Source organism: Amphiprion ocellaris, chromosome 2 (assembly GCF_022539595.1).
Source record: "Amphiprion ocellaris isolate individual 3 ecotype Okinawa chromosome 2, ASM2253959v1, whole genome shotgun sequence".
NCBI classification, from domain to species: domain Eukaryota; kingdom Metazoa; phylum Chordata; class Actinopteri; family Pomacentridae; genus Amphiprion; species Amphiprion ocellaris.
In genome coordinates, this window is record NC_072767.1 from 20,496,228 (window position 1) to 20,511,011 (window position 14,784).

General features: G+C 40.7%; 1 protein-coding gene across 4 annotated transcripts in view; it reads left to right on the forward strand.

Moving 5' to 3' along the window:
* raver2 (ribonucleoprotein, PTB-binding 2) overlaps positions 1-14,784 on the forward strand; it is a 121,859-nt gene that overhangs the window by 76,532 nt on the left and 30,543 nt on the right. For 3 of the 4 annotated variants that reach the window (XM_055005295.1, XM_035957615.2, XM_023291086.3), the window contains exons 6-11: positions 3,982-4,102; positions 7,011-7,093; positions 7,187-7,285; positions 7,977-8,088; positions 11,057-11,418; positions 14,104-14,212. In XM_055005295.1, the coding sequence (XP_054861270.1) occupies positions 3,982-4,102; positions 7,011-7,093; positions 7,187-7,285; positions 7,977-8,088; positions 11,057-11,418; positions 14,104-14,212 (886 nt within the window). The remainder of the gene's footprint in view (positions 1-3,981; positions 4,103-7,010; positions 7,094-7,186; positions 7,286-7,976; positions 8,089-11,056; positions 11,419-14,103; positions 14,213-14,784) is intronic. The other variant, XM_035957616.2, reaches the window with a different exon arrangement.

Sequence of the window (14,784 nt, forward strand, 5' to 3'; positions counted from 1 at the left end):
GTATATGAATGCAAGTTGATCATCATTATTAGGTACCCACAGCCCGCCAAAATTTCTATTTAAATATTTTATATTATACTCTTAAGCTGGTGGGGGCTACAGTTATGTCAGAATTTGTATTCTGTAACTCAATTCTCCGTGCACAATGACCAACACTTATATTGGCCCATCAAAGGCGGTATAAATGACTCATTTATAAATTTCAGCGACACTATGGCTAGTTTTTAAAAAAATACGTCTGAGAGCTCTATTGTCACTCTCTGGTTGTATTACAGCTTTTGCAGAGCTTGAATTATCAGGTGCAGGTAAAGAGTTTGTACCGGCTGAAAATGACAGTTTGAAAGGCAACAAAGTAACATTCACACAGTCAGAAATGCAACAAAGAGGATAAAAAGACATTGAGAGAAAACGTGTTTATGAATAAATTAGCAGAGAAAGATGGGGGGGATGTGAGAAGGAAAGATGCCATAAACTCAGTGAAAGGAAAGGGAGGATTTGACTGAGAAAGAGGCGAGAAAAGGGGAAGGAGAAAGAGGAGATAGAGAGTCAGAAACCACCGGAGCCTGAGAGGACTGTTAGGTTACATTAGTACCCCGAGGCGCCTTCAGGATTATTGCCCTGAATGTGAGCAGCCGGTAAAAGAAACATCAGACCTTCAGAAAGATATCAAGACTTACTCCTGGCTACAGCTCTCCTCAGAGGCAGCTCTCTCATTTCTCCAGTTAGTGAATGTGAGTGTGAACGCTGAGGACCAGATGGCCTCCTGCTCCCTCCTCCTTTCTTCTCCCTCCATCCTTCTCCTTACACGATGCTTCTCGCCTTCCCTTCTTCGCGGCTTCCTTACCTCCCTGGCGTTTGTGTGTGTGTTACTGTGTGGGTGTGTGGCTGGATTTTGTGCCAGTAGCCAAACAGACTGATGCATGCTGACATTTTCTCCGGCAGAAAGAAAAGAAACGAGAGAGAGCTCGCCTCCTCCTCCTGCTCCTGTCCTCCTCCTCCTCCTCTTCTCTTCCCTTGAAAGATGCTGTCAGCTACGACTGGCCTTGTTCAACACCGGCGCGCACATTCACACACAAACACCGGTTTTCCACGCTCTAACACACAAATGCACATACTGTATGTGTGCTCTCTCCTCCTGCTCTCTTGCTGACAGGATGGAGTCAAACCCACTCCATCCCCCGTCAGTGGTGCTCTCTCTCTGGGATGTGACGGGGAGGAAACAAGGTTGACTTGAGCTGAAGTCATGCTGTAGCTCAGGGGCAGACGAGGAGGAAATGTCACCATGCTGCTAATGTTGTTTTAAATAGCCGTGTCTTTGGGCCGATACAGCCGCTACACTGTCAGTAAAATGCTGAGGAGGATCTACCAGAGCGAGGGCTGCTCCATTCGATTTGATGCAGTCTAATTCAGTCGGATTTCATTTGAGTCCACTGAATTAAATTTCCTCAGCATAATGAGTGATTGAATTCTTATTTGTGGATGTGCCTTACAGTACGTCTTTTGATTAAACACAAATCAGCAGAGATCTGTTTGGTTCCAGGAAGTTCAGCTCATGTCAAATTCAATATAAGCTTTAGCGGTAACAGAGTACGACATGCCTCTGACGGGGTTTCAGGTGTGATAAGAGAAGAATTGAATGCAACGCGCCACAGTGACTTTGTGAGATGCGTTAAATACAAATCAAAGTTACCCCTGGGAAACAAAAAACTGAGTAAGTGCTTTGTAAGAAAAAAAATGAGAGGAGATGCAGCTAGAGCTGAAAAGATATTTGCAGCCTTGATTGTAGTGGAGGCTGAACACATGTAAAGTTCAGTGGAAAGATGCAGAAGCACCAGGAAAATAGTGACCAGTTAAGTAGTAATGAGCCTAAAGTGGACCTGAAGTGATCTTTACGTAATGTTTTAACTGTTCTATTTGTTGCTGCCTGTGTTATAAGACAACAATTCTGAGCCCAAAAGCAGATCCTGAGGCAGACCACAGTTTAAGGTCCATCTCTGGCCATTGTTCAAACCCTAAAACCAAATCTCTGTTTATCAGACCTTGAAAGACAGTAAAAAATAAATGGAAAATACTAAAAATATGCAGTCTATGAAGTCCCCACCTCTCTCTCTCTTTCACCCCATCCCCTCGTTGTGACTGAAGCACAACAGCTCATCAAACACTGTAGAATTACTTTATGCTACACAATGGCAGGGTGTAATATTGGAGTAATTCAGCCATGCATGTTCAAACTGGAAACCAATTCTGAAGAAGAGTAATGGTAATAAAAACCCAACCCTGCAAGTTGAGAGGACTGGTTCCTGGGGTTTGTTACCCATGAAACCCTGGACATCTTAGAACGTTGAGGCTGTCATCAGTACGCTGCAGAAATGCTCATCCGTGGCATTTACTGCTTATTTCTCTCATGATATGTCTTCCAGCATCTATGGACATGTTAGCAAGGCTAGAAAAAGATCGTTTTCACTAGAGGATGTCTTTAACACACATTTGTGCAGAACTGGGAAATGTGAGAAGTTGAAGCTGAAGGTGATGGAGATGGAGAGCTGAAGCGGAGGCAGAGCGGTGAGTTGAGGAAGGAGAGCGTGAACCCTGTGAAGCTGGGCAAGACAGAGCGAGGAGACAACAGACCCGAGGCACCGGGAAAACACAGCATGAGCCAGGAGTCAAATTACATGAAGAAAACTACTTGATAAAAAGAGGGTCAGAAGTGCAGGTAGCACACAGGTGAACTGAATCATCTGGCGGAGACCGGAGGGTGGAGTCGGGGTAGATCCACTGCTGGAGTGAATGAACGATGAACCTCAGGTGTGTGGAGGATGGCCAGGAACCACACCCAGACACATACAGAGAAAAAAACAAGAAACCAACAAGAAACATGGGGGAGGGAAAACAGCAGCAACACTGTTTGATGCAGTGTCAGATTGTTGAAAAGGAAGCTTTTTCTTTTTTCGGTAAGGCAGTGAGTAGAAAAGGAGATGGAACAGTAGAGGGAAAGTCAGGATGTAGCAGTACAGTAGAGGTAGAAAAGAAGATGCAAATGATTACGCGTTCAAGGTAAAAGATGGAGCAAAGGAAACACAGCTTTCATTTTTAAAGGCAAAATGTAAATCCAGCCAGATTTGAAACACAAGATCAGAACATGCTATGGAATGATTGCCTTGTCTTTTAACTTTAATCTATACCATATAACAACTGTTTTACTTTCTTATGCTGTTCACATCAGTTAGGTTTGCAAATATGTCATTAAAATGGAATTGAAGTTGTTCTTGGGTTGTCTGATGTCAGATCTGATCAAACCACACCCACACAATCCTTATGAGGCAGAGGAACTTATGTTTTTTAAATAGTATTTTCTGAGGACAGTGTTTTGTTTTCTTAAGTTTTTAGAGAATTATGCTTTTAAACCAAGTCTAAACTTATGTTTGTTTTTCTCTAAACTTACTAACAATATCATATGTAGGATGCTCATAAGAATGTCTTGTATATTTACTTGTGTATTACTTGTATGTGTACTCGCAGTGTGGTTTCTTTTATTTACACCTCATCCAGGTTGTACAATTGCAGCAGATGGGAACTTGGCGTATTTTGTATTTTTTTCCAAGCTGGATGCCAAGTTGTAAAATTGGCAAGAAACTTATGAATTAGAGTGAATGTCTGAACAATGGCCTTCTCAAGTCTCTGCAGAACTTTTTTCTTCTCACCTCTTCTCTTTGCCTCATTCCTCTCATCTTTCTCCCAGTCCTCCCCCCTCCTCCTGTAGTTCTGTCCCCTGCTTTTTCTTTATGCTTTCTTTCCTTTTGTCTCCCGGATAGATTCCCCTCTGGTGACATTGCAGACTCGTCCTGATGATGTAAACTAGTGTAATGATTACTGCAGCCATCAGGGGCTCCTAATGACAAGATCAAAACACATATTGTACTGCACACACAGAGGCACAGACCCACTTTCCTTCCACTAACTTGTTTGTGTTTCTTTCTCTAGATTCTGAGTAACAGGAAAGGCCTGTTACCAGAACCAAACCTGGCTCAGCTGTTGACCAGTATGACCAACCCTGCCGCCCTGCAGATCCTCATGAGACCGTACCACACTGGGAAAAGAGGAGGTAAGACTGTATAGTCATGAGTGCTGCTGCATGGAGCACTGAAAATCATTTGACTAGATTTCAAGTCTTTAAAACTAAACCCATCAATTTATATTACATAGATACATTATATTTTGTTTTATAGTAATATATCATGTGCAACAACTCGGGCTGTTACTGTTTTAGGTGCGGATCAAAGCAAACCAGTCTTGTGCTTGCATAATGGTATTTTCATGACATACTGTATCAAGAGCTGAAATGGATGGGAGTGTGGTAGTGAGGGGTGTTGATACAGATCTCAACTGGAGATGTGATGTATCCAATTGAAGGTAAATGCAGGGGCGGGAGAACAGATTGCCACATGTCAAATGAAATGACAGCAGTGTGATTGTAAGAAAAAAATAGCAATAACAGGGCTACAGCAGAGGTTAGACCTCACCCACGCTCACAAAATGATGGAAAATGACCAATAATAAGCAATAAAATGAAAATAACAATGTTTTGTAGTAACTGTATGAACAAAAAATTGTGACTGTAGACATTTAGACAATTACAGAATGCTGAAAGTGATGATTTTAAGTGTAGGAAACTATAACATCATCATCATCATCATCACTATGACATTAGACGTGATTGAAAGCTCCAGGTGAGGACTTATGGATTCTGAATCTGACCTTTCAAGCAAATTTTATTATTCTAATTTGCATATACACTGCACATTTTGAACAATCCCGTACATTTTAAGGCCTATCAGTATCCTGAACTCATCCATTTGAGTAATTTTCCCGCTCCTAAGGGGCTCGGCTAGTAATCAAAGACCCACAGTACGTGTCTGTCCCTCTGCTCAGCCCTCCTAAATACAGTACTGTAATCACCTCGTCGACGGCATCATCATTTGATGAATGGCTAATCAGGTATTAAAATGAAATCGTGTGACACTAGCGGAACAAATGAGAACAGGAAGGAGAGAGGATGGGAGAGGTGGGGGAGCTCTCTTAAAGAAGAGCACGCACAATTAAAGTCTAAAATTAGGATCTTGATGAAATGTTAAACTTTCTCTACCTATTCTGGAGGAAGCTACCATTAGCATTGACGCCTACATTTATTATGAGGACGCCTTGTGGTAACACGTATGCACACAAAAGTCACAGAGAGGGCGCATGTACTGTGTGTGTGTGCAGACCTCAGGTGGCACTCGCTTAAAGGTGAGAGATTATTTGTGTTGATATGAATCCTGAACAGGAAAAGTGTTTGAATGTAGGCAAGCCCTCTGGAATTCTGGGTTTCTGTGATTCTAATACAAAACAAGCTGCATTAGTTGGAATCAGCAGCTGCTGGTCAACATAAATTTGTTGCTAACTCAGCTACTCATTTTTAAAATCAGCTCGTTTAAATCCTTCAGTACAACAAATAAAGCCAAAGGAGGTGTTGAAATAGTTGTAACAAACCACAAAAAGATGACGATTCTCAGTGCACGTACTTATGTGACTGTAATAGATCCACCAGATTTGTCAGCAGCTGGTTTGTCGATGTAAACTTACACTACCTGTCAAAATTTTTGGGCCACCTAGACAATTTCATGTTTGCCATGAAAACTCACAATTTTATTCATGTGCTAACATAATTGCACAAGGGTTTTCTAATCATCAATTAGCCTTTCAACACCATTAGCTAACACAATGTAGCATTAGAACACAGGAGTGATGGTTGCTGGAAATGTTCCTCTGTACCCCTATGTAGATATTCCATTAAAAATCAGCTGTTTCCAGCTAGAATAGTCATTTACCACATTAACAATGTCTAGACTGTATTTCTGATTCATTTAATGTTATCTTCATCGAAAAAAAACTGTTTTATTTTAAAAGTAAGGACATTTCAGTGACCCTAATCTTTTGAATGGTAGTGTACTTCGAATAAAAGTTGAAGGCAGGAGTTAGTCTGTTAGGGTTTTTCACTCAGAAAACTGTACTGTACAACAAATTCATCATTGTGACTGGAAATCTGAGAGAAAAAAGACCAACAATGTAAATTTAAAAAATCAACGATCACAGCTGTAGTTGAAACAGTCTCTACAGATAATGCTTCAATTAGACTTTACTTCTTCTGAGCAGTGTGGCTGCCATATTTATAAATGTTGTCTTCATACATGTAGAGACCTCATCTGGCTAATCTAATGAGAGAAATAGGGCATACGTTGTCATTGGAGAGAAATTATATATATGTATATATCATAATACTGTCCTGTTCCCAGCATGTTGATTTTCATTTATCTCAGTAAGCATTCTTTGTTGGGGGGAGCTTTTTTGACAAGAATTCACAAAAAAGATTCTTTCATGCCAAAGTGAAAACAGATTTCTACAAACTAGTGACAATTAGATAAAAATATACAATGTAAAAATAGCTATTGCATAAATATTCTGTACACTTTGACATATACAACATATATGCCATATTTTGAACATGTAAAACCTTCTTAACTCTTTACATTACAATGATTTTATTTCCATATCTGTTTCAGTGCACAGTATCTCAGTTTTTTACATTTTAAAAATAGTTTCTCACAAGCACTTTCTGAATTATGAACATTGCCTGTGGGATTCCAAGACTAGGGCTATTTTGCTCTTTGTGAGAAAACAGTTGATAACAATGACAGAAAGAGGAGCAGTTTTGTTGTTAAGGCGATTTCCTTTGTGCTAAAATAATAAGCCAATATTGCTTTCCGTGCGCTAGTTATAAAACAGACGGCTGTGTGACTAAAATGTGCTGTAAATGACTGATGGATTGGTTGTCTGACTTGTAAGTACGCCCATGCATGCCTGTTGAGACGATGATTGATTAGTGCATTAGTGGAGACAAATTTTTCAAAAAAGAAAATTACAAATGGGGGCACTGATTGATGTTTTTATTTGTTGTTTGGCTGCGTTTTTAGGAAAGTACGGACGTCACACCAGCCTGCCGTTCCTCAGACCTCCTCTCACCACAGCTCTGCTCACGCTGGGAAAAGCACACCAGGTCGCAGTCACATCAACATCTGTGTGAGATTTTGTTTCGTGTGTGTGTGTGTGTTGATGTGTTTGTTAATGTAATGTCTATTTTACCCTGCAGAGTGCTATGCTTGGTAATGGACTCGTCCTCCAGAACCTCCTGCACATGCAGCTCGCACAGCAACAGCTTCTGCACATCAAAGACAAACGCATCAGCAGCGTAAGTCTCCTGTTTGTGTGTGTGTGTGTGTGTGTGTGTGTGTGTGTGTGTGTGTGTGTGTGTGTGTGTGTGTGTGTGTGTGATGATTTGCATAGGTTAGCGGTGAGGGTTAAACATCGTGGTGGGCATGTGCACATGCACTTTTACATTTTCATCTTCAGCACTTACTGCGTAATGAAACTAAACCAGCCCAAAATCCCGCAACCTAATTGCTTCTTTTCTTTTTAAAGTAAGACCTTGAGGTGTTGAAATTTCCCTCAATGTTTTCATTTGCATATTTTCTTTTCAAATGTCTCCAGTGTTTTCTTTAATTGCACTGAGAAGTGAAAGTTAAAAGTCACAGTAACTGATGTTTGGAATATTTAATGTTGATACTCCAGACTGCAAACAAGATAAAGTGTATATGATTTACTTCTTTTGTGACCCTCAATCACCCCACCCCTTAAAAGAAATAAGACCCTTATATACTTTATATTTGCTCTTTTCTGTGTTTATTCATATGTTTTCCTCTTTTTCCAAATAATATATACAGATAGGTGTATTAGTGCAACTAGCCTTCCCTCGTGGTTTCTGTTTTCTTCATCTCTCCCTCCTTGATTCTCCTCCTTTTCATAAAATCTAACTTTTATTGTCCTCGTCTTTTCCTGTCTTTCTGTCTGCAATGCTCTTTCTTACCCTCTCTCCTCACCAGGTCTCCAGTCTGCTCGGTGATCCATCCAGGCTGCTGATGCAGAAAGCCTTGTCTCTGCGGCCTCCAGGCCTCGTTCCGCTGGGGAAAGGTCTGCTGGGAGATTCCCCTACAGGTGAACAAACGGATGCATCTAGTTGCTGTAAACAAGTGAAATCATGTTGATGCCTTCAGCCTCTCTCTTCAAATGCTTTTGTAAACACTCAAAGTCCCTCTCTGGTCACTAATTTAACCCCTAACAACTCATATCTATGTATCAAAGTTACATATTTAGAGTTTTTTTTTCCCATGAAAGTAATCTTTTCTTTCCTTAAATGGCTTTGATGTAACTCTACACCATTGTTTACTCTAGAATGTGCAGATGTATGAGATCCCCATCTTTCTGTCTATCCACTCCTCTCCACTCACTCAAGCACACCAGCTCAACTACAACTTTACTATCAAAGACTGACTACTTGATGGCATATAGTGGCAAGTTGTAATAATAGAGTAATTCAGCCATACATGTTTGAGTCAGAAAACGATTCTTGGCTCTATTAATAGGACAGCAGTGAGAGAGACAGGAAAGTGGGGGAAAAGAATGGGGGAAGGACCTGCCCCAAAGGGCCACAGGCTGGATTCAAAGCCATGACCACTGCGTCGGGAACAATAGCCTCTGTTTATGGGTCACCCGCTCAGCCTGTTGAGCTAACAGGGTGCCCCAGAAACCAATCCTTAAAAAGAAGAATGATACAGAAAGCTATAACCTGCAAGCGGATAGGATTGGATTATTAGGTTTGTTACATAGGAAACCCCGAAGTTCAGGATCTGTGTTTTTTAGACTGTCATCAGTACTCAAGGTAGGAATACTCAAAAGAACTGACTGTTTATTTCTCCCATGATATGTCTTCCAGCTCATAAGAAACACCATATAGTATTAACAAGGTCAAAAACTAGACTTTTACTGGAGGGGCTATTTAGTTTATCACATTGTTGTTTTTTTTTTTGTTTTTTTTTTACTTCTTGTTATCTGCAATTTTGTTGGCATCCAAAAAAAATCATTGCTGCTACTACAGTAATACTCTATTTTTGCTTTGTGGGCTAAATTTATTTTTCCAAACTGCTTTACAGCAATACATCATTTGATCTTCTAAGCATATTTTAGAGGATGATCTTAAACAGTCTTGTATAGACTCCACCCTAAAATGGGTGTGGTAAAAGCTCTACACTGTACTCAGAAGCAAAGCTATGAACTATATTTTTGTTGTCAAAGTACTAATAGTAGATCTTTCTCACTTTTACCAAAATCCCAAATTTCAGCCGTGCTTAGTGTTCCTCAATATCCTGTTGAGAACTTTGGTGCAACCCTAGTCTTTACATGTTACTAGGGCTTCACAATAATATTATTAATAATCCTGATTTTGACTTCCCACAATTAAAACATACATAAAATTCCTCTCATGGAACAGCTCATATTGGAAAAATCACTCGGCTTCAACTTTGTAAATCTGACATTATATCAACTTGCTTTACTCTTTTAAAGTAATTTCGGTCTCACATCTGTCTGAATTGCACATGCAGCAGCAACTGAGTGGAGACTATAGGCTTCTCTGTGCACAGCCACAGAGTTAGCATCTACAGTAGTCAGCATGTGAGGCGTTTAAGCAACAGCAACAAACTGTACTGTCAGTTGTGTTGATACACAGCAATCGAGGTGTTTTGAGTACAATTTTATTTATGTTCTACTGGGAAACGCACTGAATTTAGGTGAAGAAGAACCTTATTTTAGGTCTCATTTTGATGCAAAGATTTGTACATTACCAGAAATTTAGCACAACAAAGTGAAGAAGTGCTCTGTTTGTTCTGAGATCAATAAACGCGTTTTGTCCCTGAAACAATGATTAATTGTGATCCTGCAGGTCTGCTTCATACTAAACGACATTTGGTTTTGAAGAGAAAAGCTTATAAACCAAGCCTGAGACCGCCTGTTTAAAGCCGCCCATATGTCCCACTATCCCAAAGAGCATTTATATTTTCCCAGGTAAATCCAGAGATAAGATATTTGTTTAAACAATAACTATGTAAAGAAAAAAAGGGTGTAAACAAAACTAAAAGAAGAGGGTTATATACTTGTATAAGCATATGCAAAGAAGCCTCAATCACGATATGTTGATGTGGGATGGGAGGGTTGGTCCTCTAAAGACTGCTGAAAAACAGTTACAGGAAGCTGCAGCCGTTTTACAATTCAAATGTGCAGCTGAGAAAAGCTGCCTTGTTTTAAATGGAAATGATATATCACAGACCGTGCGAGCACAAACACGAGCGGTTATGCATGCGTGTGCCGTTGCATTTGTGGGTGTGTCCCTCTTTGATTGTGTGTATGGGTTTGCAATTTTGTGTGTGCGTGTGTGTCTGCAATGTGGGACTTGTATCAGTGTGTCTCTCTGCTGGGAATGTTAGCTTAAGGCTTGTTAGAGCTGATTCTTTTATTGTGCTGCGGAGACCATTTGTCACAGCAATATTGGATTTATAATAAGTGTGATTGCGTGCGTGTGTGTGTGTGTGTGTGTTCACCTTTCATGTGTGTGTGTTTGTGTGTGTGTGTGTGTGTGTGTGTGTGTGTGTGCATCTTTAATTTATGCGTTTGTGTATGTTTTTTGTGCTTGTGTTTATGTATGTGTGTACATATTTGCGTTACTAAACCCTGGAGTGAGTGAAATATTGGGAGTGTGGAGCTAAGTGCCGGGCTGTAAACAAACACGATAAGTGATGATGTATGAGCAGGAAGCCCATTCTCAAATATTACTGGCTCTACAGAGACGGTCAGGCTGAGCTCTCAGTTTCCAGCCGTCTGAGTGATTCGTCTCTGTCTTGTGGAGACAGAGACTCTGATGGTCATCAGTAAAAACCATTTCACATGTTTATCTGGCATCTGTCCTCACCTTGCTTTCATTTTCTTTCACTTACTCTGTTTCTATATGGTGTACTTTATTTCCTTCTTATCTTTCCAACTTTACTTTTTCTTTTCCTCCCACTCTCTTTACGCTTCTCTTCTTTCTATTAATTTTCTTTGCCTTTCTTATTTTTGCCCTCTCCTCTCTTAGAGCTGGGCCAGGAGTCAGTGCCAGCGTCTACCCACAATGCCACAGTGGTGGTATCGGCAGCGGGTGTGATGCCGTACCTCCAGGGTCGAGCTGGAGGAGTAGATCAAACCAGCGTTCATTCCGTGTCCACGACCCCATCTGCTTCCTGCTCTTCTTCCTCCTCTTCCTTGTCCGCCTCCACCACCTGTGAGAGGCAGCCGGCACCTCCGGGGACGATGGTGAGCTCCCAGCCGCAGGGACAGAGCTATGCCTTGGGTATAAGTAACTCGGGCCTTGGCCCCCCTCCACCTAAACTCCCTGGAGGAGTTTATACGTCAACAGGCCAGCACAACAGCTCAGATGGCTGCCCCCTGGCTAGCATGGTGAGCACAGTGAACTAAACCCGTGTGCTAACAGCAAATATACACACCTCCAGGCGATATAACCCCACTGTCCCTCCTCTCTGCATCTCATATTATTCTTTATCACCAGCTTTTTGTCTGAAACCAGCAAATATGGCACTGTCTTGCTGAGTTTGCTGGTTATCTAATTGACTTGTACTTCAAGCAATGTAAAGTGGAAGAATCCAGAAAATCTGGAGTCAGGTAGGTAGATGATGTTGCAACTCAGAGTAAAGGCCAATGACTTGTGCATCACACTGGCATACAGAACAAACAGTGTAAATGTAAAAACAGCCCTGTACAACACAAAGTACCCAATGAAAATGATGGCAACGACATCACATCTTTACATTGCCTAAAGACTACCCCTAAAAAACACAAATTCTTACACTTGGTTGTGCCCATGAAGCAACAATAAACACAACAGCTGTGGGCGCGTTACCAAAGTTTAAGGTCCGTCATGTGGGTCCTGGAGGCCACCACTGATTCTTTGCCCTGAATATTTAGAGCTGAGCCACTTTCTGGTCCTTCAAGCTAATGTAACTAAAAATAGAAATTTAACGTGGAGCATCAGATGGAGAAGAAGAACACGTTCTGGTACATTACAAGATGCATTCAGCCCATGGATGTACTGCAAACAGTAAAGTTAATTTTTACAGTGAGCAGAGTAGTTCCCAATGTCTTTTTCTTTCTGTGCAGCGATTGGTCCAAAAAGAAAACTGCAGTTTGTGTGTCTTTAGTCAACACAGGTGCACACACAGATCAACAAATCAACTTTAATGTCTATTGCTTCTTTTACCTCTCCCTCATGCCGTAGACTTTCTATTACAGTTCTATGAAGATACAGTACATCATGTTGATGCACTTGGACACATCGTCAGTGAAGTTTCCTCAGATCATTGGGTGTTTTATGATCTTTGAAAATCTCCCACTGTCACCCAGGTGGCCTTGCCAAGGTCACCTAAGTCCAGGTAGCACCACACCACTGACATGTTGTTCTATTTGTCAGAATATGAGTATAAATATGACTCATTCAGATCTGAAACGTGTTGGATTCATGCCTGAATCTTACAGAAACATTTTTCATATATCACTGAATGCAGTCAAGGATTTTGTCGGAACATTAATAGACCCACAGATTTCCTTTTTGTTGTGAGTCAGAGTCAGATTCTTTTCATCTTACTTTAATAGATTCCTCCTGCATCACACAGCAGCAGAAGCAATGAGAGCTTACTTAAACTGAGATTATGAGCCTATTAATTCATGTCTCCCAGCAGCGGTAACTTCAGTATCTAACGGTAAAAATGTTCTGTTCTCCTATACAACCCCCCCCCTCAATGTCTGACTGAGGAGTGTACCATTGTGCATACATTATTGATTATTGTATAAAAAGTTTACATTCATAAAAGATTCACAGTTTAGTGGATTGAAAACACATTTTTAAAACCAAACACTACTTTGTTTTATTATTCTTGTTCATGCTCATATGTAATTTCTAACTTTGTATGCGAGCCATACAATCCTGGAATAAAAAGTCTTGTAAAATAAAAAAATAAAACGGCGCAAAGTCATCTGTTTCTTTGCTAAGACAATCAAAGGAGAGTAGATTTACTGAAAAATTAGTGCAAACCAGAACAGTCACTGAAGCATTTCCAAAAGTTGCCAAATGTAGCAGGAATAGATAAGTTGCCAACAGCACAGTCTGGTTGATCTGTAGAAAACTGAACAACCACTTTTATTCTATTGTCTGTTTAAAAAAACACCGAAAACTTTTATCTGTGAATAAAATGTGGCTTTTGGGAGATTGGGAGACTGTGATGGGCATTTTCACTATGTTCTGGCAATTTAAAGACCAAGCCATTGATTGCTTGATAGAAAAATAAACTGATCCACTTGTAATGAGTATAATTGTTTGTTGTGGTCCTAAGCTTCTCCTTCTTTCCACTCTTCTATCCATCTGTCTCCTGTGGACAGGGGTATTTACTCCTGATTTAGCCTCATCTGATCGTAACCCCACTGAAAACTCTCACTATCCAGGGAGCATATGAATAAACATTCATAGTCCCATGAGGATTCTTCCTTTGGGAATGCTTTCCTGTCTCACCCATATTTTCTAGTGTAGTATGAGTCGTGGCTACCTCTCTGCCTCCCCAGCCTTCTCTCCTGCAGCCAGAGCCCACCTGTCTGTTTACCTGCATTTATTTTCTCCACATACTGAATACCTGTCGGCTTTTGTGTTCACCTACATCTCCTGGACTGGGCCTGGATTAAATCCAGCACTGCCATGCTAGCATCATCATCCATTATAAGTCAGTGTACAGAGATAATCACAGCGCTGAAGTTCTTAGGGGAACTGATTCCCGTCCCAGCGCTGTCTTCTCCACAGCCTCTGTAATGGAGGGAAAGTGTAATTAATGGAGAGAACAATCTTTGCAGGTTTCCACAGCCTCTTCAGCTCTTCGGTAGCTCATAAAAAGCAACTTTAAAGCCTTATACAGCGGTAATGCACATGTAGTGTGAGGATAGGAAGGAAGCAAAGTGGTGGAACAGTTTAGGTCAATTTGCTCCCTCAAAAAACAGAAAGATTGAAGTTAGTTTTCTTTGATGTGCAGTTCCTGATGACAGCAGCGTGAATAATACAATTTAAATCCTTCTGTCTCCTGTCAGGTAAGCAGCGGTCAGAGTTCTTTGTTGGGGGATCCTCCTAAAGAAGTGAGGCTACCCTCTAATCCTTACCTAAACCTGGCCAGTGTCATGCCAGGAGTAGTTCTGCAAGGTAAGCACACAAACACACAGCAAGTCAAGGCATTCCTATCTGATCCTAACATATATAAATTATATTTGAGCGTTAAGACAACCTCTGTAGTTCTTGTCCAGTGGATAAAGTACGTGTATTGCATAGTGTTATATAATTATACATTGATAAAGTGGTAAAAAGATGGTGGTTAAAAAAAAAAAGAGTCTGCAGCACTGTTAGTTTGCTTCTTCATAAATTGATGGCAGCTGTAGTCAGCATGGATTTGCAGCAGTTACAATTAATTCCATTGGTGATATGAAGCAAATTCTCAAAGCACTTTCGCAGCAATATCAATTTTATCTGCTGTTGATGCACATGCCCAGTGTGACTCACACATTTGTAGCTCAACATGCCACTTCCTGTATTGCTGTAGCCTCATCATAGCTTCAAAGCTCTAACAGGATTGACTGAGCAAGGTTTATCTGAGTACATACTGAATATACATGAATAAACTTCAGAGAAATAAGTGATATTTTTCAAGTAGTTAAAGCCTCATTTTTACTTGGCATGGGCTCACTTTTCACAGCCATATGAAATCCTACACCTCTATG